The 23,481-nt window shown below is 37.4% G+C and overlaps 1 protein-coding gene across 5 annotated transcripts in view; it reads left to right on the top strand.

Moving 5' to 3' along the window:
• Nucleotides 1-23,481, top strand: part of nlgn2a (neuroligin 2a) — a 308,659-nt gene that overhangs the window by 210,496 nt on the left and 74,682 nt on the right. For all 5 annotated transcript variants that reach the window (XM_038279104.1, XM_038279108.1, XM_038279106.1 and 2 more), the window contains one exon: nt 3,835-3,984. In XM_038279104.1, the coding sequence (XP_038135032.1) occupies nt 3,835-3,984 (150 nt within the window). The remainder of the gene's footprint in view (nt 1-3,834; nt 3,985-23,481) is intronic.

The following is a 23,481-nucleotide window of genomic DNA, read 5'->3' on the forward strand; positions in this document are numbered from 1 at the left end:
ATATATGAACGAGGGATGGTTTAAAAGTTTTGCACAGATCTGAGTATAACCCAGCTTATAATTACTTTGAAGCATTTAATACATATTTCAACAGGTATAAAAGACTCAGAGGGACTCAAACCATCTCTGTCTCTCTTCTGTTCAGTAACAGATGCTGCAATGGTTATTTATGTGGTTGATCTGCTCCACTGCTCTCTCATAACCCCCAGGCCTGCACACACACACACACACATTTTGCACATGCTCACACAGAAGCCATCCGGGGCTGTCACCGTGCCACAGTTCGGAGTCCCGTGTGCCATATGCTCCCATCGGCTCCTGGCAGGAAGGATCGTTCCACGTTCAGCTGGGAGAAATGGTTCAAAGGCCAATGAGGGCCCATCAGGGACAGTCCTGCATTCAAACACACAGAGCAGCAGGAGTTGGCTTCTGTTTAAAACTCTCATCACTATTAACTGGATTCTTTTCAAGCTACCGGCACATTTATTTTATGATAGAAGCCAGAATCATTCTAGCAGCTAATAAGTTAGGTTAAACCTAACCAGCCTAAACAAACAAAATCTGTCTCACAATCTATCAAACATGTATCTGGAGGATTAAATCTTTTATCTTCACTTTGAAGAAAATCTTTATCTCAATTTTTATCATGCCAGAAGGTTTGGTATATTTTTCAGAGTAAGATTTATTCAGCATTCCCATACTGAATGATTACACTTCAATCAAAAGGGAGCAAAAAAGATAAATGTTATCAAGGTTTTTATCACGTGTCCTGTTGCGGCATTTTGAGCTTATATTAAAGCTGTTTCCCACATGTGCCGGAGCAGATTTGCTCTTCAAAAGGATATCTCAAGATGGAGTCCTAATTGCATGACTGAGTTTATCCAGCATCAAGGTAGGCAGGGCACATTGATGTATTAGCAAAATATGTTAGTATGACCTTCAACAGTAGCTATATATATATGTGTGTGTGTGTGTGGGGGGGGATTCGAAGTGTTGTTTATGGGATTATATGAAAAAGTTTGTTACCTGAAGATAGACAGCTGGAAGAATGGTGAGAACTATGAAAGTCCTGCAACACATAGCGCCCAGGAACAGCAAATAACCAGTAGACCCAGCTCTGCGGAACAGAAATATTCCCAGCTAGACACATACAAAGCATTTCCCTGGGGTAGCCACCCACACACTGGTATGTTGTCAATAAGGCTCAGAATGAGCAGCGCCAATGCCAAATAGACACAGTCCTAGACCCAAGGCACAAATTACCCTAACTACCAAGTCAAACTGTGCAGCTTATGCCTGCAACCACTTCCCAATTGTTAAGCATGGCCTGTCTCAACCTCCAGCCTCAAAACAGACAGGGGCAGAACCCCCAGAGACACAACACAGGCACCAGCTCACTGTTGCCGGCAGAACTGAGAATGACCGTTTAGAAGAAAATTACAATATACTGTGGGAAGCGGCTACTGAAAGGTCAATAGGCAGGGATACCCACCATCGGCCTAGCACAGCCCTGTGGTTTGCCAAACTTATCCCCTGGAGCCAAAGACCATCATATCAAGCCTTAGATGCGGTAACTTGGCCCAAGCACCCTCACAAAGAATACCCAACAAAGAGAAGCAAGCAGCTCCCATGGTGCTGTCAGAGAGACCCATGACTATAGCTTAGTTCCAGCTACACTAGACCAGGTACTGCAGGGGGTGAAAGAGGACAACTACTGAGTCCAGCAGGATCTGCCCCACTGCATGGTGATGCAGTTGGAGCTTAAGTTTCGTGAGTTTACAAATAAAAAAAACAGAACCTTTTGACAGAACTAGATCTTACAGGCTGATCAGTCGCAAATATCTTCTTGCTTTTTCGCTCTACTTAAGATTCAAAGTTTTTGAAGACCCACCAGCTTTTGTGGTAGTACAACTTATGAGACTCTGATCAATCAGTAAGAGGTGGACTTAAGATAATGTTAGAGATATGCTGAAACCCGAAATTGCATTAAGGTTTTTGGTTTTAAAGAAACTTTTAACTGAAATATCAATAACTTGTATCCCAGCTTCATTGTACCTCCCTGTATTATGCCACTACAATGACATTTATTCTTTACTGATGATTTCTTCACTTTATATTGGCTTGCTATGAAAATGTTGTTTTTTTCTTCATTTTTTACGATAATTTCTCCAGTTTTTTTGAACAATAAAGAGACCTTAAGATTTCACCAAATAATATAATCAACCATCTGCAAAGTATTTTAGAAGAGAAAATACTTAGTAAAAGGTAAAATATGGTGAATTCACGTTTGCATCATCTTTAGTCCGCTTTTATCTTATTTCTTTGATTTTAAGCAAGTTTTCTGGATTTAGTTTTAACATTTTAGACATAAAATCTTATTAAATATATATTTATAACTATATTAATGCCATTTATATCAAGGGAATTCCCAATAATCTGACATGCTTCACTTTGAATTAAGATAATCAACCATACCTCTCAATTCAGGCCTTCCAGTGTTTTACCTGACATTTATATGAGAGACATTTATAATATCTCTTCATATTTTACCCTCAAGGCCAGAGCCACCAATGATGTGTGCTGGTTTTAAACTGATAGCCTATAGGGAATTGAAGTGCAGACAGTTGATTTGTCTATTAATACAGCAGGCCAAGTTGCACTGTGCATTTAGTGGAGATTTAAGCATTAAAGTCACATTAATTCACCACTTGATGTGTTAAGCACCACTGGTCCCTAGTTATCTGCTAACTTCTTATTAATTGTTTCCCCAAAAATTGGTCATGATACTTTTGTCTTCTATAAGATACCTTTATATGCTGTTTGTCTATGGATCTCTGATGCAGTTTTATACCTGGGTTTTTATGGAATAGATTACGGAAAACACCAGGTGTGCAAGTATTTTGTAGCTTTCTTACATTTCTGTACCTCAGTAACATAAATATTCTTGTTCCAAAATGATAACAATAAGTTGCACATGCTTGAATTGGTTTTCCGTTACAACCCTGGAATCTGAAGATAAACTAAACATGATCCATGATTCCTACAGCATGTTTAATACGACCTGAAATACCCTGAGGAAGTTCATTTTGTTAAAGGTTTGATCAGTTTTTTCAAATCAGTGTTTAACTTCCCGTCCTTACAGTGATTAGGTTTATTGAGGTTTAGTGACACTTGTTGCTGAGCAGCTCTCTTAAGGCCCAAACAAGGTCATTTTGATTAGATTGAGGTCTAGACTTTGACATTGCCATTACAAAGCATTGATCCCTTTCCTTCTCAATCATTATCTTATGTTGCTGTTTTGTTTGGGACCATTGTCTGCTGTGTGACCTGTTGTATTCCAAACTTCAGCTTTCAGAGAAAGAGTCTTAGATTCATGGTAGTTTACAGAACACTGAATTTTTAATACATTAACTGCTAAGTAAGCAATAATTGTTACCCTTCAAACTTTGAAAGCATGGTTCCTGCTGCAATATTGTTTTTCGAAGGAATTGATTTTTTCAAGGCAGTCTTCCAAAGCAGCTACATTTGTTCAGTTTTTGTTCATTCCTCGAGTTTGAGATGGAGCCCTTTTTTGTTTTTGTTTTAATTCCCATGGAAATGGCTTTATAACCTTTCCCAGATTGATTAGGTCTAAAGTCAATGCTGATATCTTTCTGCTCTAGCATTTTGTTTACTAAAACAAATGCTATATTAGAGAGGTTTTTTGATTACTGATAACCGTTTTTTGTAGTGTATTTGTTTAGCAGAATCTGCATGTTACTGTATTAATTATTATTTTGTTCCTACTTGAAAAGATTGCTGTTCTTCTAATTTTTATATTACCTCTGTGTGCAGATATTCGTGATCGCAGAAAGAAGCCCGTCATGCTGTTTATTCACGGAGGCTCTTACATGGAAGGCACTGGAAACATGTTTGATGCCAGCGTCCTCGCCGCCTACGGCAACGTGATCGTAGTGACCATGAACTACCGACTGGGCGTGCTGGGTAAGTGATCCACAAAACCCATTTGGACATCCTGTTCATAGCAATGCACGCACAAACAAATTCATTTTCTGATATGCAGCCCCTTCACTCATCAGTTATGTATGAAAACACACGAGTCGGTTTCCCACAGCAGACCAAACATCTTTTATCTGAATTGATTACGCTGATGATGGATGACTTTAATAAAAATGCATCAGCTTAATGACAGCCCGTGCGGGCATCGATCATAAGGGCTCATTCTATCAGCAGCTTAATATTTCTGTCTAAAAGCTGTGATTGTGTAATTAAGCAAGTTTTTTGAATATTTACTCACCTCAGGATCTGGTTTGATAACAGTTTGAAGGCAACCCTTCAATATTTAGACGCTTTCCCTCTCCAACAGACCTGACTCAAACAGTTGAATTCCCTCATACTGATGAGGGAATTCAGCCTCAGCTCTCCAGAGGCCTGGTAATAAGCCATCTATTTGATTAACGTGTTTTGGACACAAGATGAATGTTAAAGCTGCAGGATAATAGATCTTCAAGACTGGACTGGCCTCCTCTTCATAGTTTATAGTTATATTTTCTAAATTAAGGTTCTGAAGGTTCATTAAAGGATTCATAAACCTTATCATAATGTATCTTTATAACTCAAACAGCTCTTACTCAACAGGGAAGGTGCTTTGTTAACAATGCTTTACAAAGATTTTGCATTATTAATAATACAGTGCTATTATATAATCTATCTTTCTAAATGACTTAGGTACTCTTGATTAGAAGACTTTTAAAAGACTACAATTAAGTCAACCTGTTTGACAGAAAAGGCAAAGAAACTTGGACCTTTTCTCAGTTTTAATTTACTTTTTAAATGCATAAGTCAAAACTCAGTCAATAAGCACTAGGTTATAATAAGAGCAATAGTTTCTGATGGTTATAGTGTTGCTGCGGATATAGTTTCACCTTTGCCACATACTGAACCTTTAGTTTTCGGCTTGCATATCTTTCCCACATTATAACCATTCAGCTTTAATTCATAAAAGGTCAGTCACTGACATTTGTTAGATACAGCCATGTGCTCTAAGGGCAAATATCCTTGAACTTACACCTTCAATACACTCTTTCAGTGCCATTTTTTATAAAGCGACTTTGCTTTTGTTATTCATGAGGCGGCTGTATTGTCTGTTTGATTGGAACATTCAGAGAGATTGCTTTGAGAAAAGAGGGTTAACAGGCATGGGAATCAAACTCATTGTATTTATTTTCACTGGCTTAGAAAGGCATCTCATAAATAACTTCCACAGTATTCCTTCTCTTGCATATCCTGTCCCTAAACAGCTGTCTAGTAGCTGTAATCATAAGTCACTCTTAAAAGAAAAGGAAACCCCAGAGAGAACCTCAGCACAACAAAACCTAGTTGGTTTGTACTTTATGTTGTTGAGAAAAAGTGATGGTTTGGGCAACTTTTGAGGGAGAATTTACAGGCCAAATGCTGCAAACAACAATGTATATCCTTTTAGTACCATTAACGGAAAGATGATGAGCTTTAGCTTTATTTTTGAACCAGTGACGTTCTCCTCCACAACCTCGTCATCCTTCTGCTGAAAGTACCTAACGTCTCCGCCCGTTTGTTGCTCACCACACTCTGTCTCGCTCCATTGAGATCAAGTAATTTAGCTGTGAGAGGAGGAACATGCCTCTGAGGAGCCAGGTGCAAAGCAAAGGAAACTAAGTGCATTAGATATTTCATTAGCTCTAAAGAGAGTGGGCTCCTGGAAGCCGTTTCTAAAAGAGAGAGAAAAAGAAAAAGAAATGCCTGTCTTTGATTTGTTTGGTGGCACTCTTAAAGTGCATTATGTTGTTGTTTTTGCACCACTTACATTCCTTTTATAGTGGTGACACATTCCCATTTGCATATAATTACCTAAAGTGTTTGCTTTTTCAGTGGTTCTTTATTTAACTCATCAGTGTTTCTTAGGTTCACAAGAAAATTGCAATCCCTAATGTGAATTTCACCTTGGATCCAAAGTGCAGACGTCTAGATGTAGACTAGATGTTCACTGGGTATTTATGTCAAAGCAAACTCTTGTCCTTGAATGTCTGAGTTTGGCAACTCTCTGTTCTGCATCCCATTTTACACTAAGGTCTACTTGCCGTCTCTTAATCCTGTTCTTGATAAATGTGAAAGACCAAACTTATACACATGTTTAACATTTAAAATCAACTTTGATTTCATTATGTGAAAAAATAATTAACAAAAGAACAAACTTCAATACAAAATAGCCTAAATGATAAATAACATGGAATTGGGCCCAACTCAACTGAGGTCAACTGAACAGTGACTAACTCAAACAAAAAACTGACCTACTGAAAAGGAACAGAGGCTGAAGTGGAGTGGAAGGCAAGGCAAGACAAGGCAAAAGGCAAGGCAAATTTATTTGTATAGCACGATTCAGTACAAAGACAATGCAAAGTGCTTTACATGATTAAAATACAGGAAGATAAAACAGAATCAAAGCAAGTAGGAAAAAATAAATAAATAAATAAAATACAATAAAAAATGCAGAAACAAAAAATGATATAAAAAAAGTTGAACTAATGATGTTTCAGTTGAACTGTTTATCTAGAACAGTCGAAGGCAGTCCTAAACAAATGTGTTTTTAGTCTTTATCTAAAGGAACTCTTTCCACACTTTTAAAGTTTTCTGGAAGTTTGTTCCAGATAAGTGGAGCATAGGAACTAAATGCTGCTTCTTCATGTTTAGTTCTGGTTCTAGGTATCCAGAGCAGGCTGGAGCCAGAAGACCTGAGTGTTCTGGAGGGTTGATACACTGAATAACCCAAAGTTGCCACATGAGTGACGCACAATGTAATGGGGAACCAAAACATCAAAAAATCCATACAAACTTAAACATATTAAACAAATAAAACAATTATTTTAACAAGATATCAAGGTCAACTTAACCCCCCCCACCCCCACCCCACCCCCCTCCATTCAGACATGTTACCCAAAGTGTGCACCCATTAGAAAATATACATCTAATTGGAATAACTTAAACTAAATATGGAACTGAACGGCAATTATGAAAAACTATACAAACACTTTGTGGTGTGGGTAGAAAGATTCACCACAATAGAGGACAAAGGAGAGATGGTAGTAGAGCTGAGCGATATGGCCTTATAATCACGTCTCTATATTTTGCGGTATAATTGGAATGGCGATAAAATTTACAATAATAACCATAATTAATTATTTGAAGTAATTCTAAAGCAACTGTATCTGTGAGTGCATGGCAGAGCAATCAGAGCAACCATAAACACCAACCTTGAAAAAATCTGCTAATTTAAAATAGGGATCTTTAGGACACCAGTTTCATAAAGTAGTTTGATTTATATCATCAAACATCCCGTAAAAGCAGCATTTAATCATATTCTTCAATTTTGCCAATGCTTTAATGGAAAAAGAAGAAAAATATTTAAAATAACATTCACAATTCACCCAGTTTTTAAGTTCTGTTTCGTCACTAATTATAATATAATGTTTAGAGAATAGGTCAAAAATTTGTATCATAACTAGAATAGACTCAGAATATTTCCCCTAATTTACCAAGTGAGGTAGTTTCAGTAATGTAATCTTCTCCTTGTTGGAGAATACGTTATTTCTATTCCATTAAATGACTTCCCAAACTATAGGAATGTAGCATTTTTGTATGAAATCTCAAGGCTGCATCATTTACTTCAGGGATTTGTGGATGCTGTAATCCATTTAAGGCGGATCCTAATTGCTTCCAAATGGGTTGATAAAATAAATTTCCTCTGAAACATTCAGTCATGCAGATTTCAGAGTTTCTCTGAATGAGATTTGGGTTTTGCAGTCTTAAGCTGAATGGTGTAGAAGGAACGCCTATGAAAATAAAAGATGCTTAAATCTCTGACTGAGAGCAATCTTCAAAAATATAAAGAAAACATCAACTTCCTATATGTTGCAATGCTTTTGATTATAGCTAACAAATATAGGCTGTGTGATTTCCATGTGCTGCTGGTTGAGCAGTGTGGAGAATTTACTTCCCCAGACTGACTCTGTGACTGACTCTGTGACAGTCCTTCAACACATTCCTTAAGTCAAGGAGAGAGCAAATTGAGCAACTGACTTTGTTGTTTGCATGCAAAAAAAAGACAGCCAGCTCTATCTCCCAAATATGAGAGCCATCCAGAGCAATTTGGCTCTGATTGGGAGAAATGTGCGTAATCCTTCACCCCATGCATCCCATTTGTGATGGATTGCATTTTGCTTTGACAGAGACAGAGAAGTCAGTGTGTGGGTTAGAAACGTGCTTTTGAGTCGTGGTTTTTCTTTGAGCGCATTTAGCTGTGCGCACCCATGCATATCAATGTCCGCTTTGCAGATATGCTGTACGACAATTTCTGCTGTTTGCCGTTCTTACCCCAGCAATCCGACATGCTGATTTGGAAAGGCAAGTCGGGAATTATTGACACAGTTACGTGATGTCGTCAGGAGAAAATCTACACTGAATAAATAGTGAATATCAGTATTTGACCAAGCTTTTTTACATTGCCCCTGTAATCAAGCCTCACTGTTACACTACAATATCCCTTTGTGTTTGTAAAGTTAGCTGTGTAAGAGCTCACTTTCGAGCTTTACCACAGGTTTTATGTCATTGGGATCTCTGCTTAGTCTTCATAGAGAATGACTGATGCTAATAATCTTAGGACAACAATGGCTATACTACTCTACCAATTCAGAGGTCTTTTAAAGAAGCTGAACCTTCTGCTTCGGCTTCTTAATAATACTTCTGAATTTGTTAAGGTTGGATTCCTGGCTCCAAGTTTCAGTTGATTATACAAACATAATTAGTATGTCAATGATTACAGCATAGTGATGATCTTTAAAATCAATCAATGTGTGATTAATTTTTTTAAATTAATAATCAAATAGTTAAAGGTTCTTTAAAGAAGTTCTTTACTCAATTGTACCAGGTGAAAATAAAACTTTTCTACATCAGGAGCTAAGGTAGGTCATATTGACAGCTGAAAAATGTGTTTTATTTTCTATGCACAATATTTATACTTCCTTTTATTTTTAATGTTGGTATAATTACCGCTCTAAGCCGGTCGCTCTGTCAGCTAAACATGTTTTAGAGTCTCTACACTCCGGTTAAAGATTAATTAACTAGTTGACAATTTTTTCAGTAATTGATTAAAAACAATTAAACTGATTAAATATTTCAGCTCAGTTTGCCAAATTTTGGGTATTGATATAATTTTCCATTTTTAGTTTTATTTCCCCGTAGTTTGATTTTTGGACAGGATATCACTGGTCCACCCAAACTTTCAGAAATCTTGTTTCAATGCAAGCTTCATTGGAAGCAGCTTGTGTCTGCATATAAAAAAAAAAAAACATTAAAAATCTCTTCAGCTATGCTTACACCTTATAAAAGATGTCCTCATATTTTGAGCAATCTCTTCACATTTCTCTCCAACACAAAAATAACATATATAACTGAAAACCATTTAGCCTTTTCTCTGTACGTTTATTCTAACCTTTACTCATCATTTATTTTTGTTATAAATTTGTTTTTACCTTTTCTCTAACTGTATATAAGGTCACAATTAGGCAACTAGATATTTTCTAACCCATAAAGATCCCCACTGAGCTGCCATACATAAATCAAATGCTGTATACATTTTCCTGTTTTAAATAGCGATATTTTATTTAGATAGAGCCAGTTGGCCTCTTTGCCGCTCAAAGGAAACCAGAAGTATTTAATTTAGTATTAAAGTTCCTGGTCTACTTGCTGTACATAAAGGTACTTCCTTTGTATGTGTTTAATGGTAATTAATGGGATGCCTAAAATTTAGGCTATAGTCTGACTGATTTCTCATTAATATAATAACTATGAAGCAATTATTTCTTGACTTGAGACTCCCCCCCCCAATTAAATGGTCTTAAAAAAAAACATTCCTATTATAATTATTCAGCGCGAAATGACACTGAACTTAATTATGAATCAATTATAAGGCTTTTCACACAGCTTTACAGGGATTGTCAATAAGTAAGGAGCTCTAGCTCCAAAATTAGTGTTATGAAATAATAAGATACTAGAAGATCAGCGCTAAACCAAGCCCAATGCAACCAGCCCGCTCGGGATTAAAGATTTTCATTTCACATGTTCTGTGAGGAATCTGCCATCCTTCTCCTCTTCAACCTCCAAATATCCTCTTTTTTTTTACCGACACCAAAGGGAGTCAAGGATGTCCTTCTCACTTGGAAAGCCTCGTCTACCTTCAGCCAAAAATCATCAAAGGTCTCACCTTTCCTTTCTCTGCCATTTTTACCTTTTAAACACACTTTAAATAGACTCAGTAACAGCTGGTTTGGAATTCAGAGTTTATAAAATTGAGTCAAAAACTGACTTGAAAATGATTTGTCTTTGTTTTTTTCTATCTAATATTAGACTTTTAATATATCCCTCTCACCTTTTTCAATAATGATAAGCTAAGCTGTAAAGGATATTGCAGTTTAGACATTTTACCTTAATTATTAGAGTTATTTCTGCTCATGGTGTTGCACGAGATAATGAAAGTATAGCATAGACTTTGTCATGCATGGTTTCTCCTTTAATGAGCGGCTTTTCTTAGGTTTAAAACACGGTTCAGATTTATGCTACATAATGGCTTAAAAAAACAGTTTCTACATAATACTGACAGATTTAAATGCACCTATAAACAAAAAACAGAAAAAAAAGCTGCTGCTGAAACTTACCTAAGGCCAGAGAACAGAAGGTTACACTGCCGCTTTGTTCACATTATGATTCACACATCTAAAATCTGATGTGATCCTTGCATCAGTGATTACAGCGTCTGAAATCATCCTCTAGCTTCCCTTTATGCTGTTTGTTAATTGTATTCTTTAAAGGCTTTGCTGCAACATCACAGATTTGTATGGTTCTACCTTCAAGCGCAGCCTGAAGGTTTCAGAGTCCTCTTTCCCTGCATTGAATCTTTAATCTTTTCAAGCAAAAGCTCAGGATTTTTGTTTGGGGTCTTTTTGATAATGATGATTATAATACACTTTCTGTATATGCATCAAAGGACATCAAATATTAAATGAGACTATGCAGAAAATAGATTATGAAAGCATGATAATGTCACCACAACATAAACAAAATAGGATGAAAATTAACATTTTATGAGCAGAATTAAAAGCTTTTGTCTAATCCTTTTTTTTTGTCTGTGACTTTTTAACATGTTGGACTGTGCTGGGTTTTGTGATGAACTCTTTATTTAGCTATTTTCCTTGTGCATTTTAGGGTTTATTCGCGTTTGTATCTTATCTTTTTGAGATACTAAAGAAATTTTCCATTTTATTTACATTCCAAGGACATAAAAGCATCTTGTATTTTTCTGAAAGAGTGCAAAAAGCAAGGCTCCACTTGTGTCAAAGCTCCGAAGCCCTTGGTTGCCAGATGGACATGTGGTGCGGTAACAATGCACAGAAGATCAGAAGGACGTGATATTGCAAGGTTATGGAGAGACATGATAGTGGAGAGAACTTTAAAATCAGTGTAATATTTTAGATTATGAGGAGGAAATTGTTGGGGAAGGGGAGCTGTAATAAGAAAGGCTGCATTTTGTACTAGTTTGAGTCTTCGGCAAAGTTTGAGCATTAAACAGGAGAGAGCGAGATCCAAAAATGGACCATATATAGAGAACTTTTCTAGTGATAAAGGTATACAGATTTAGTTCTGACAAAAAAAAAGAAAAAATGCTACTTTACTGTTTATGAATTTCAATGCCATCCGCACCAGAACTAAGAGTTATGGCATATATATATATATATATATATATATATATATATATATATATATATATATATATATATATATATATATATATATATATATATAAGTATATATATATTTATATATATATATATATATATCCTGGAAGTTTCACCAAGGTATAGAAAAAAAGATAACAGAAGGGTACCTAAGAAAATCCCTTTGGGAACACCACTAACAGCAGGTAACGCTGACATATTTTTCTACCTTAAATGGTAACAGTGAGACACACCATTTATACCGTGCATGCAAAGTGCTGTAATACCAAAACATTTTGCTCTAAAAGTGTGATAAGTAATGTTTTCCCTCTATTTGCTTTTCTTTACTTGCTTTTTCTTTTCAATTTGAAACCCTTTATCGTACTCTCCATCCCACTGTGTCTTTTGCACTTTAAGTGCCTTCCCTTAACAAACCACTTGCTTGTGCATGTTTTTTTTATTTTACTTTTTTGATCCCAATTGTATAATAAAAGTTAAAAAACAATAGCATTGTTAGAAATGTTGCTACGGTGATTCAAAAGTGTGTAAAAAATCCTCAAGTTCTCCACTCTCTGCCCTTGTATGTTTATGAATGAGCATAAATATGCAGATTTAGGGCAAACTGATCATCCTAAAGCGCAGTGCAATTATTGAGTTTAGGGGAAACTAAATCCCAATCTTTATTTCCATCTGGTTTATTGAGGGAGGTGGCATTTTATCTGTCTGTCTCTGCTGGCACACATGCAAACAGCCTCATCTGCAGCCCTGCTGGCATTACGCAAATGTTACCCATCACAGCAACGTTCACATGGCAGGACTTGCTTCATTCCGTCCATATGTGAATCTAAAAAGAAAAAAACAGAGAAAAGGGGGATTTAGAGGAAAGTACGAAAGAGCAGCAGGCGGTCTCTGTGGGGAACATGGTGGATTTAAATATGTAATGAAAAGCTTTACCAGGCCACTGAGCACTTGACCTTGCATTGGCTGCCTTCGTGACGGGCACGCTTACAGTTCATACATCACCTCCACTCCAGAGATTTTTTTCATACATTGCCTCTTCTGATGTCGAATAGGAACCAGAAGATGAAAGTGAAATCTTGCACTCATTCAGACATTAACAATGATGATGAGAGCTGGATACAAAGCTTCATCGTACAGTGCTTGTGATCATAAGCAAGATACACACAGTATGGAGAGAGAGATTTCAAGAGATGAGACAAGAGCGAGGGCAGAGAGCAATAGGAGAGAGAAAAAAAGAGAGGGGGGGGCTCAGTTTGCCTGTGATGCTAAAAATAAAACCTGCAGAGACGCTTTTAAAACGTGCAGTCATCTACAGAGTAGCCGTGCATGCTCTGCACTGCATCCAGTGCATTCTGCAGCGCAACTGGCCTTTGAACACTTAACTCCATCCAATACAGGAGGAATCCTCAACGTGACTATGCCACACACATACCCACACTGCTCTTTTTTTTCTCCAATCAGTATTCATGGGGCACGGATGTGAAAAATGCACGCTCAAGGCTTCGGTGGGGGGTCTTTAATGTGTGCGCAAGGGGAAATCAGTATGAAACGTGACCTGACGAGACCAGAGGAGATATTAGGACACACAAAAACACAAAAGCCTTCGCTGAGCACACACACACACTGTCCTGAGTCTCCATAGCAACCCTCGACAGAATTGATGAGCAAAGTCCTATTGACTCGTTCTTAGGAGGGTGGAAGGAGGACTGCAGTGTCTTAAGAATGTGAGAGTGTGTGTGCTGGTTGGTATAGAGTGTGACTTTGAGAAAGGGGACAGTCTGGTGTACTATACTCTAGGAGGGGATTAACACATCAGCTGGCCTTCATCACACATGCAATCTCAGGAGCAGGTGAAGTGCAGACGTTAACATGTTCAATGACATGTTTCCATACCCCTTAAATGGTCCTCCCCTCCTTCCCTTATTCTCTAGATGTTGTTTCTCATCTTCTTGTTCTTTATACTCTCTCCCTGGATCGACTTTATAAATCATCATATCAATGCTTCTTTTGTACAGTAGTTTAACCCCGGTGAGGCATGAAAGACTCCTATCAGTGTTCCCCGTAATCCTGTTTTTTCCAATCTAAAGAGGGCATAGATAGAAGGGTTTAACCTTTTAACCTTCTAGTGTTACATCCCAAACTTGCCAAATAAAGCTGATTCTGATCCTAGAAACTAAGAGGCTGGAGGTTTTCCGCCTTTCTTTAGGCCTAACCTGGCATAACCCAGATTGATGCATGTTGTTCAATTTAAATTCTACACAGTATCCACCTGGAGAAGCTCCTTTTTGCAAGTGTTCGCCAAAGTGAAGCGCTTTCAGTACAATTCTTGGAGCTGATTGGTTAAATCCCAAAGTAGCACCTGCTCCTTGTCAATGTTTTAGCAAATCACAGCAGCTATAAGAGCTGATGTATCACATTCTTGAATTGTTTTACTGCTAACGGAGTTAACTGGTGAATCAAACTCTTACCAAATCCAGTTGGGAGGAACCTGCTACCATCTTTCCCAAAGACTAAAATCATGTCCTTTCCAAGAAGAAATAGAGTATGCTTTAGCTAAAACCGGTGCAGCTATCTGTGTTTTGCTTCAGCCTCCTGTCTGTGGTCGACATCATACACGTCACTGCATTTTATTGGTCTGAAACATCCCTGCATCAAGGCTAATGCATCTGCTGGCTACAGGCAAGATGTATTTTTGTGAATCCACAAGTTTCTCCACAATTCAACTTGCGTGCAAGTTTATGTGAGACCCATTGTTTTTTAAATTTGTGCACATTGCAAGCAGAACTGAGATTACATTTTGATGTGATAAATAGATAAGCTTTTTGACTGAACTGAATTCAACTTGAGGTTTGTGGTAAACCTTAAATGAAAGGGCCCAGCAAGTAATGATTGAATACTGTAAATAATAATAATTTTCATGATGAGGCTGATTTTATTGCACTCAGAGCGTGTGTAATACAGACACATTTTTAAAAGCTTTGACAACGGGGGGTCAGATTTGACTAAATATGGGGTTTGTATGTCTTTTCCTCATTTATAAGCAGTCTGATGACTCAGCATATTATTGTTGTAAACTATATAAATACAATATATTCTAAAGATTGTTTAGATTTATTATTTTGTTTATCCTTCCTCGCCTGCTGCACAAATAAATGCTTAAGAGTAGCATGATTAGGTGAAATAAGACCATTTCACCTTTAACTGTCTCATTCAGAACCAATAAAAACCAAAATAATATATTCACAAAATTCACAAATATAAAATACACTTGCAAACATTTTCCCAGTTGCTCCATTAAATTATATAAAATTGTTCTTTCCAGTTCAGATTTATTCATGCGCCTAGTTTTATCTAGCTTTTCTTTCAGTTGTTTTTAACATCGCCCCCCCCACCCTCCTTTGCGGATGATATTCTGTGGGTGATGTTATGAAAACTGACTAATGGGATAGATTATGCTGATGTATGTTTCACATGTCAAACAATCAGCTTTGTAAGTGAGAAACCATGGGCTGGTAATGGCTGCGGATGGATCATCATTAAAGTGGGATGACAGGCGTTTGAATCACTGCTTTGCACTAAAGGGGTGAACTGGGAGACTCACTTCTCCCACGAGGGGCCCGCAGTGTTGTTTTGGGAGGCAGAATAGCATCCCTAGTGTGTTCGTACATATATACATACTGGCATCCATAAAGTAAGCCTGTCAGTGAGGATAATCGCTCTAGAATAAAACGAGGAAAGCAGTTAGTATTACTAAGCAATATCTGGTGCGACGCTGTGCGCTGTTTGTGTTCGCCTTCCAGCTCAGTTTGGATCAGCCAATATAAAGACATAATAATTAACATATGGCATGATTATACATTTATGGTTCTCTGCTCTTTTGCTTTGTGTTGGTTTCTCGGATGCTTTATTCAAATAGAAATATTTGCTTGGACTGCAACCACAGATAAATCCCTTTTGAATTGAGTTTTGGATTACCGGTACTTGACTGATTTCTCATATTTTCTCCTGCTGGATCTTTGTATTCCTGAAAGAAGAAAAGCTAGAGGTTGTTTGCTTGTTTGTTTTTTGCTATTTAATTTCTAAAACTTTTCCTAGACTGAGTATTTTGGTTACAAAGCAGCATCAAGGAACTATTAAGAGTTGTTTTCCTTTTTAATTTAAACTTTCTAAAGTGCTTGTGCTATTTATTATTACAGTGCAGCAGGAATGTTATAAATTGCATATTGTGGCATTCAGAAGTTAAAAAGAAAGAAACAAAAAGAAAGAAATCAGCAACATGGGATGAATGGATGAATGGACAGGGAGATACACAGAATAGATACTAAAGTCCACATAAATTTGTTCATACCTTGGTTCTTTGGCAAACGCAGCTTTTCCCTCAAGCTTCATCAATTTTGTAGCTTTTCATATTAAAGTGTCCAGTCAGAGAAAAACACTCCAAAGGGCAGTTTAAATAACTAGATGACCCCAATTGAAAACAAAATCCAAAGGATATGTGCTGAAACTTCTAATAGTAATCGACCTCAAGACTAAATAGAATTTTCAACCAATGCTCAAATTTAATTGAACTTAATTCAGTTTGTTTATAAAACACCAATTCACAGCACATGTCATCTCAAGGCAATTTACAGCTAGTCAAATTAGGACAAGTAAGAAATATGTTACATCTTTTCACAAAATGTATTCAACTAGACAAAGTATCAAACAAATGTGAATTTATAGCAGTGGATGGATGGATGGATGGATGGATGGATGGATGGATGGATGGATGGATGGATGGATGGATGGATGGATGGATGGATGGATGGATGGATGGATGGATGGATGAGCGGATGGATGGATGAGCGGATGGATGGATGGGTGGATGGATGGATAGATGGATGGATGGAAGAAAAGACAGACGGATGGATGGATGGATGGATGGATGGATGGATGGATGGATGGATGCATGGATGGATGGATGGATGGGTGAAAGAAAAGACGGACGGACGGACGGACGGACGGATGGATGGAAGAAAAGACGGACAGATGGATGGATGGATGGATGAGCGGGCGGATGGATGGATGGATGGATGGATGGACGGACGGACGGACGGACGGACAGACGGACGGATGGACGGACGGATGGATGGATGGAAGAAAAGACGGACGGATGGATGGATGGATGGACGGACGGACGGACGGACGGACGGACGGACGGATGGATGGATGGAAGAAAAGACGGACGGACAGACGGACGGATGGACGGACGGATGGATGGATGGATGGAAGAAAAGACGGACGGACGGATGGATGGATGGATGGATGCATGGATGGATGGATGGATGGATGGATGGATGGATGGGTGGAAGAAAAGACGGACGGACAGATGGATGGATGGAAAATGTTGCATCATATTCTGTAAATAAAACCAATCTCTGGAACAATTTGGTTGGAGCTTCTTGGTTTCATTTGTTCATATACCTCCATTTTATTGATATCAGTGTGACAGGAAATAAAATGTTATTTTCTGAATCAAAAATTCAAAAATACTCTGATCAAATTTCTGCATGTGTTTGACTGATCTAAACGTTTGATGACCCTGTCAACGCCAAAAGTCTTCTACAACACTATTCATAAGATAAATTTCATTGGACAGATCTGAAGTGTGGTCATTGGAGTCGTTTTGCCCAAGAGCATAAATCTGATGTAAAAGGATTAGAGAATTTTTCCCTGACAGTGACTAAAGCATTTTAGCTGACTGCTAAACAGCAATGCTCTCTAGTACACTTTGTTTTCCAAATCTTACCTGTGACAATTTAATGGATATAAAACATGAAATCTTTAGAGAAAAAAAAAATAAAGACAAAAGAGAAGGAATAAAACACATACTGTATCACCTTTACTGGAAGATCTCATATTACCTGGAGGTTATTTGAAAAGGCTGCTGCCTAAATAAGTTTACCCATCAGACCCTTCAGATCAACAGGCAGCCTCGTTTTGCTTATCTTCTATCTCAACATGGGACACAGGTGGACAATGTCCACTTTCTGCTGGATCTCCACTAACCCTGACTGTTCCACTCTTTAACCCCACTATTACTGCTGCATTAACCCATTAAATCTACCTACTAGACCACCTGAGGCCAACACAAACAGAAAGCGAGAGAGTGCATGCACTGTTAGTCATGTGAGATTCCTGCTGGCCATCTGAATAGTTATGCAAATCATTTGCATTTGACGAGCGATAGGGTCAAGGACAGGGCTGCTATATGTTAAGGGCAGGCAGCCATGATTGACAGGACAGGAGTGGAAAAGGTTATCATGCAGAAGGACAACTGACTGTCACAAAACTAATACAATGAGAGAGCAAATGAGGGGGGTCAGAAAAGAACAGGAGCCCTGGGAGAGAAGTGAGATAAAGGTAGTCACTCATCTGTGGATTTTACTCTTCTCCACGCACACTAAGTGCCAAACACAGGCTGATTATAGTGACTGGCTGGCCCAGCAGCAGATGCTGCAAGCAGTGTGGGAGCCAGGCTACACCTGCTCTCCTCTGCTTGCTGATGCTCATCGTTGGTCCACAACAGAAGCAGCTCTTCCCTCATGCAGCCAGATCTCTTCACTGCCAAAAACTCTTGTTTTGTTGCACAGAGAATCGCAGAGGTTGCATCAAAAAGTGTCAGGAACTATTTGCCAAGACCACTATAAAAAAATCATTTTTGTTTTTCTTGTTGTACAAGCAAGAAGTAGAGGTTTGGATGTAGAAGTTTTGAGAAATAACCCAATCTCCTCTAAGTGAATAACTATAGACATCTGCAGCCTTCATACAAAGGCCAGGAAGATTTCGTAGAGAGCTTTATCAAAAATGTTTCAATAGCTGAGCAGGAGTATTCCTGCTTTTTATCACCAAGGTTAACCTCAACCGTTTTATTTAACAGCAGAAAGCATGTAAAGCATACATTGTGATTGAGCTTTCTCTCTGGTTGTACCTCTAGATATATGATTCATAACAGAACTTTTTCAATTAGAGCTCAAGACTTTTTTATTCAGGCAGACTTCCAATACTTAACAATTTGGTTGAACATCTGATCTTAACTGTCTTGTTTTTTTTATTAATTTTGTGGGGGTTTTTTTTACCTTGCAGCCAATAATTTTTTAATTTGTATTTGTTTATCTTTTTCTATCAATGAATACTTGTTGGTTATATATTTTTTATATACATATATAATATATATTAGATATACTCATAAATAAAGCAAAAGACCGCAAGAGATTATAAACACTTTAATCCCCAATATAGTGGATGTTTAAGGGAGTATATAAATAAATTAGTTGTTACTTGATTGATTGATTTATTGATTGATTAGTTGGTTGATTAATGCAGCAACTAAACACCAGATTGAAACTGATAATTTAACAACTATTAGCTGTCTTTCATGTTCAACAGAAGAGACTTAAAGGTATAGAGGAGGATGTTCTTTATTTCGGGTAAATCATCAAAATAAGTGGTCCTTCTAATTGGCAGTCATTCTGGTGATATGTTTACATTAGGCTCGTGCCCATTTCTACTTACCGGTGATGAGTCTGACATAGTGGAAAACTTTCAAATCTTCTGTTGGAATATAAGCTTGTATAAGTGATGCAAGCAGAAACTGAGCGTGCACGAGGACAAATGGGCTAGTGCATAGTCTAACACGCATTTAATATGCGTTCCCTCTCTGCAGTGGGTACAGGGTTGTGGTTTTCCTTCTTCTTTTTTTTTAAGCGGGGAGGGCTGGTCTTTTCAACACTTCCTGAAAATCCTCCTCTATACCTTTAAGGTAAAATTTGTCAGAGGAGCATTAACAGGCTATCTGCAATGTGTCAAATATACAGCAAAATCAAGAGGGGATTACAGTTTGGGTCAATTTACAGTTTGTTCACAAATTTGATACGATTAAACCCTTTTTAGCAAGAATTTTAATAGAGAATGTGAACCCGTTTGTCTGATATTATGTTTTTGACCTCACAGATGTATTTCTGGTGGAATGTATCTACTTTTTTATTTCTTTTATTTACTTAAACACTCCTGATCCAAAATATTTACCTATTTAAAATCTTTTTAAAGCCATTGTGCAGACAAAAGGCTTTGACTTGAGTTCTTTAAATTTATTGTTACTATTGATTAGATGATTATTATTGTTTTATCATTGTTGAATTAATAAACAAATGCATATTTGCATTAAAAACTAACTTTACAAATAGGTCTGAGTGCTCTAACCCAAATACAATGATGAAACACAGAGTGTTTGAAATTACTACTGAAGAATTGCAAGTTGCCAAATATTCTAACTTTTCTTTTGCTCATAGATTTCATAAGATAGTTTGATCTTGGCTCTAAACGGCAGAGCCTAAATTCCAATGTTAAACCTGGTAAACTGTCTTTAATAACCGCAATCTTTCACTTTTAGCCTCTCAAAACACCTGCTGCTTTAATTGACAGCCTTACGTGTTTCTCTGAAGCGGCTGATTGGTATGTGAGGGAGGAATTGAATTCATTTCCCTGCTAAATACATCAAATATCTATGTATAGGTGTGTGTAGCGTGTCTGTATGTGCTATCCACCTGCTCTACTCCAGCTCTCCTCCCCTGATGAAGAATGAAGAGCTATGCACATCTCATTAAGAGCTGCTGGAGCTAATTAACAAATTAATCAGCCCATACAGACGTACCAACCCCCGGTACCAATCAGCCGGACCTAAACGAGCTGCCTCCACTAACCGAAAGGGAAGACTGCGCTCCTTTCTGTAGGACTGACACGCACACGGTTTAACTGAAACAAAGGCAGCTGATGATAATGAGCGTTTATTTGTTCCTCAAACGCTACTGCCTGGGTGGATGGATGCATTTGGGTGCACAGGCACAGACATGCCGAACATAGTTAATATTTTCCCTTCCTCAGCCCCTGCAGTCTGCTCAGCTGTGGAGTGCAGCAGATGGTACGTCTAAAGTGGTGCTACAACAAGCCCGAGCTGAGCTCCGGTGTCAGAATGAGCATTTGCTTCTGCGTGATGTGTTTCTTCTGACACACTTGTTGAGTGTAACACCCTTAAAGCACAGAATGTACACTCTAACATGATACGCATGTCCTACAGCTAAAGAATACAAATCTGTTTATGATTCATTCTTTGAAAGCTCACATTGAAAGCTTAAATATCATGATCTAAAATATGCTTTATCATATTTAATGTGCTCAGTGTGGAGGACAACATGAAGGAAAAGGAGAAAGAGCATGTTTACTATTTATGTGCATACATTTGCACGTTTGTCTGCATATCCCCCTAAGGCATTTTATACCCACCCATGGACTCTCCACTTTTCTAACTCAAATGTTTGAAGTCTAAAAGCAAACATTTCTTAAAAAAAAAAAAGGCTGTTGCATAAGAAAGGACCATTGTGGCGTTATTATCTAATGTAAAATCATGGAACTGCGACCGGTTCAGCAAGCAGTTACTGCAACTATGTGATCAACACTGGAAACAGATACATTTACTTTGTTACGGTATTCTGGGAATATCATTATTATAGCTACATAATCTCATAAATAATTACATTCAGGTTATTAGTCGAACACAGTATGTTTAGCATTAATTAAAAACATCCTCTTGTACCAATCTTGTTTCATATTCACTATTTCATTTTATTTTGTTTTATATTATCTTGTCCCATGCAACATTTGCTTCACATTTCTGTAGATTTTACAACTGTGAGGACATTATTTTTAAAAGGCATGGCAACAAAATTTGAGATGCTCAGGCCAAAAAAAATTTTCCTAAATGTCTAAAACATATTCTCCTCCATTTTTGCTTAGCAGGATATTTATTATGTATGCTACATCTTCATCGTAAAATGAACATCGTATCAACATTGTGTCTACATCGTACAATGGATTACTTTATTGTATTTTATTATATTTATTATATTTTATAAAAAAAAACACTAAAATGTTAGATCTGTAAATATACAGTCATATGTTTATATTACTGTTTTTATGTAATCTTTACTATTTTCAAGGCTGCACTTAAAAAAAATTGTCTAGAGATGTTCTTCATAAAATTTCTTTTTGTTTTACACTTATGTATACAAAATGACAATATAAATCTGTCTAAGTCCACATCATCTGTTGTGTACAAATTGTATGCTAGAGCATTATTTAGTTCAAATAGTAAATCGTTATACTCCCTTTTAATGTAGGACAAATGAGGGCTATAGATTATTTACGAAGTTGTTAAAGTCGTTTTTTATCACTGACTACTGAAATAGCTCACTTGATAGGCCGAGGAAATTTCTCAAGAGCATCCATGAAAGAGAGTCAATAGACCAAGGGGAAATTGTCTCTTACTTTATTTGAAGTAATGTATGTGAAAAAAGTCTAATTTGTGCTTGGATGGATGTATTTCCTGCCTGGCCGTATATACCCTGTTATACAGTGCTGTAAACTGAGATGCAGTCTGTTATGTATTCTAGCCTGCAGCTATGAGACTATTCATATACACTGCAGTCTCAAGCATTAGTCCTACGGCACCCTGGGGTCCAACCCACAAGGTCGCTGCATGATGGACGACCCAAAGACTGCCTCATTTTTCTTCTCAGGTGAAACTTAAAGACTGGTCTGTGCACTAAACATCATGTATTTAGGCTCGACTAAGCAACAGTAAGGACAGTTTGATATAACTGTTGTTGTTTGCAGCATAATCAGCCCTCAACTCATTGTAAAATTATTGATAATAATGATAATCATACTTCATATAAATGAAACTTTCTGAATGTGCATATACAGTATATGCCTTGTCCAGATTTTCAAAGCTCCCAGCAAACGAAAAGATAACCCCAGAGTTCACATCTGCTTACATTGCAAAAATGCACAAACTTCCTGCAGGGCTTCAACCAAATGGTTGGGAAATAAACTTTATTTCAGGTTAAAGCTTTGATATTGTTGCACAGCATACTTAAAGCCTGCAGCAGTACTGTCTTCATGTTTACCAGCAAAACAGGCAAAAAAAATATATAGCTGGTTTTTATTTGATTTCAGAATACATGCTGTTCCTTTTAGTTATTACTTACAAATTGTCTTTTCTTTTGCATCTCATTTTCAAATTCCTCTCTCCTACTCCTAATCATTTGAACCCTTTTGGAGACTGAATGCCTGCTTTCTTCAATTTGCTGTATTTTAATTAGGAATAAACAAGTGTTTATTAATTTGACTAAAAAGGAACAAAACAAAGTTATTTGTAAAAAAGAAAAAGGAACATTGTACCTCCGCCAGAATGGTCAGATCCAACCGACTATATTGTATAAGATAAAAGTCCTGAGATCCTCTACTCTCCAGGAAGAATACGATCAAAAGAAGGGAAGTTGCCCAGAAATTTACACATGGAGACGTCTGGGTGACTTTGCAGAAACTAGCTGGCTCTAAGTGGGCTTTGAGCAGATGATGGTGGTGGAAAATGTAAATTGGAATTGGCAACTGATCTGACAACTTGGCAGTGCTTTCACTCTCTCCTCCATTCTCAATATGAGTGTGTTAAATTGACTGCAGCTTGATATGGGAATAAGTTAAGGGGATTTGTTCTTTGTTTTTTATCTTTTCTTCTTCCTTTTTGGCTCCCTTTAAGGTTTTCATCACTGACTTAGAGCCA

The sequence above is a fragment of the Cyprinodon tularosa genome, unplaced genomic scaffold (genome assembly GCF_016077235.1).
Source record: "Cyprinodon tularosa strain WSP-4 unplaced genomic scaffold, ASM1607723v1 ctg148, whole genome shotgun sequence".
In the NCBI taxonomy this organism is placed as follows: Eukaryota; Metazoa; Chordata; class Actinopteri; order Cyprinodontiformes; family Cyprinodontidae; genus Cyprinodon; species Cyprinodon tularosa.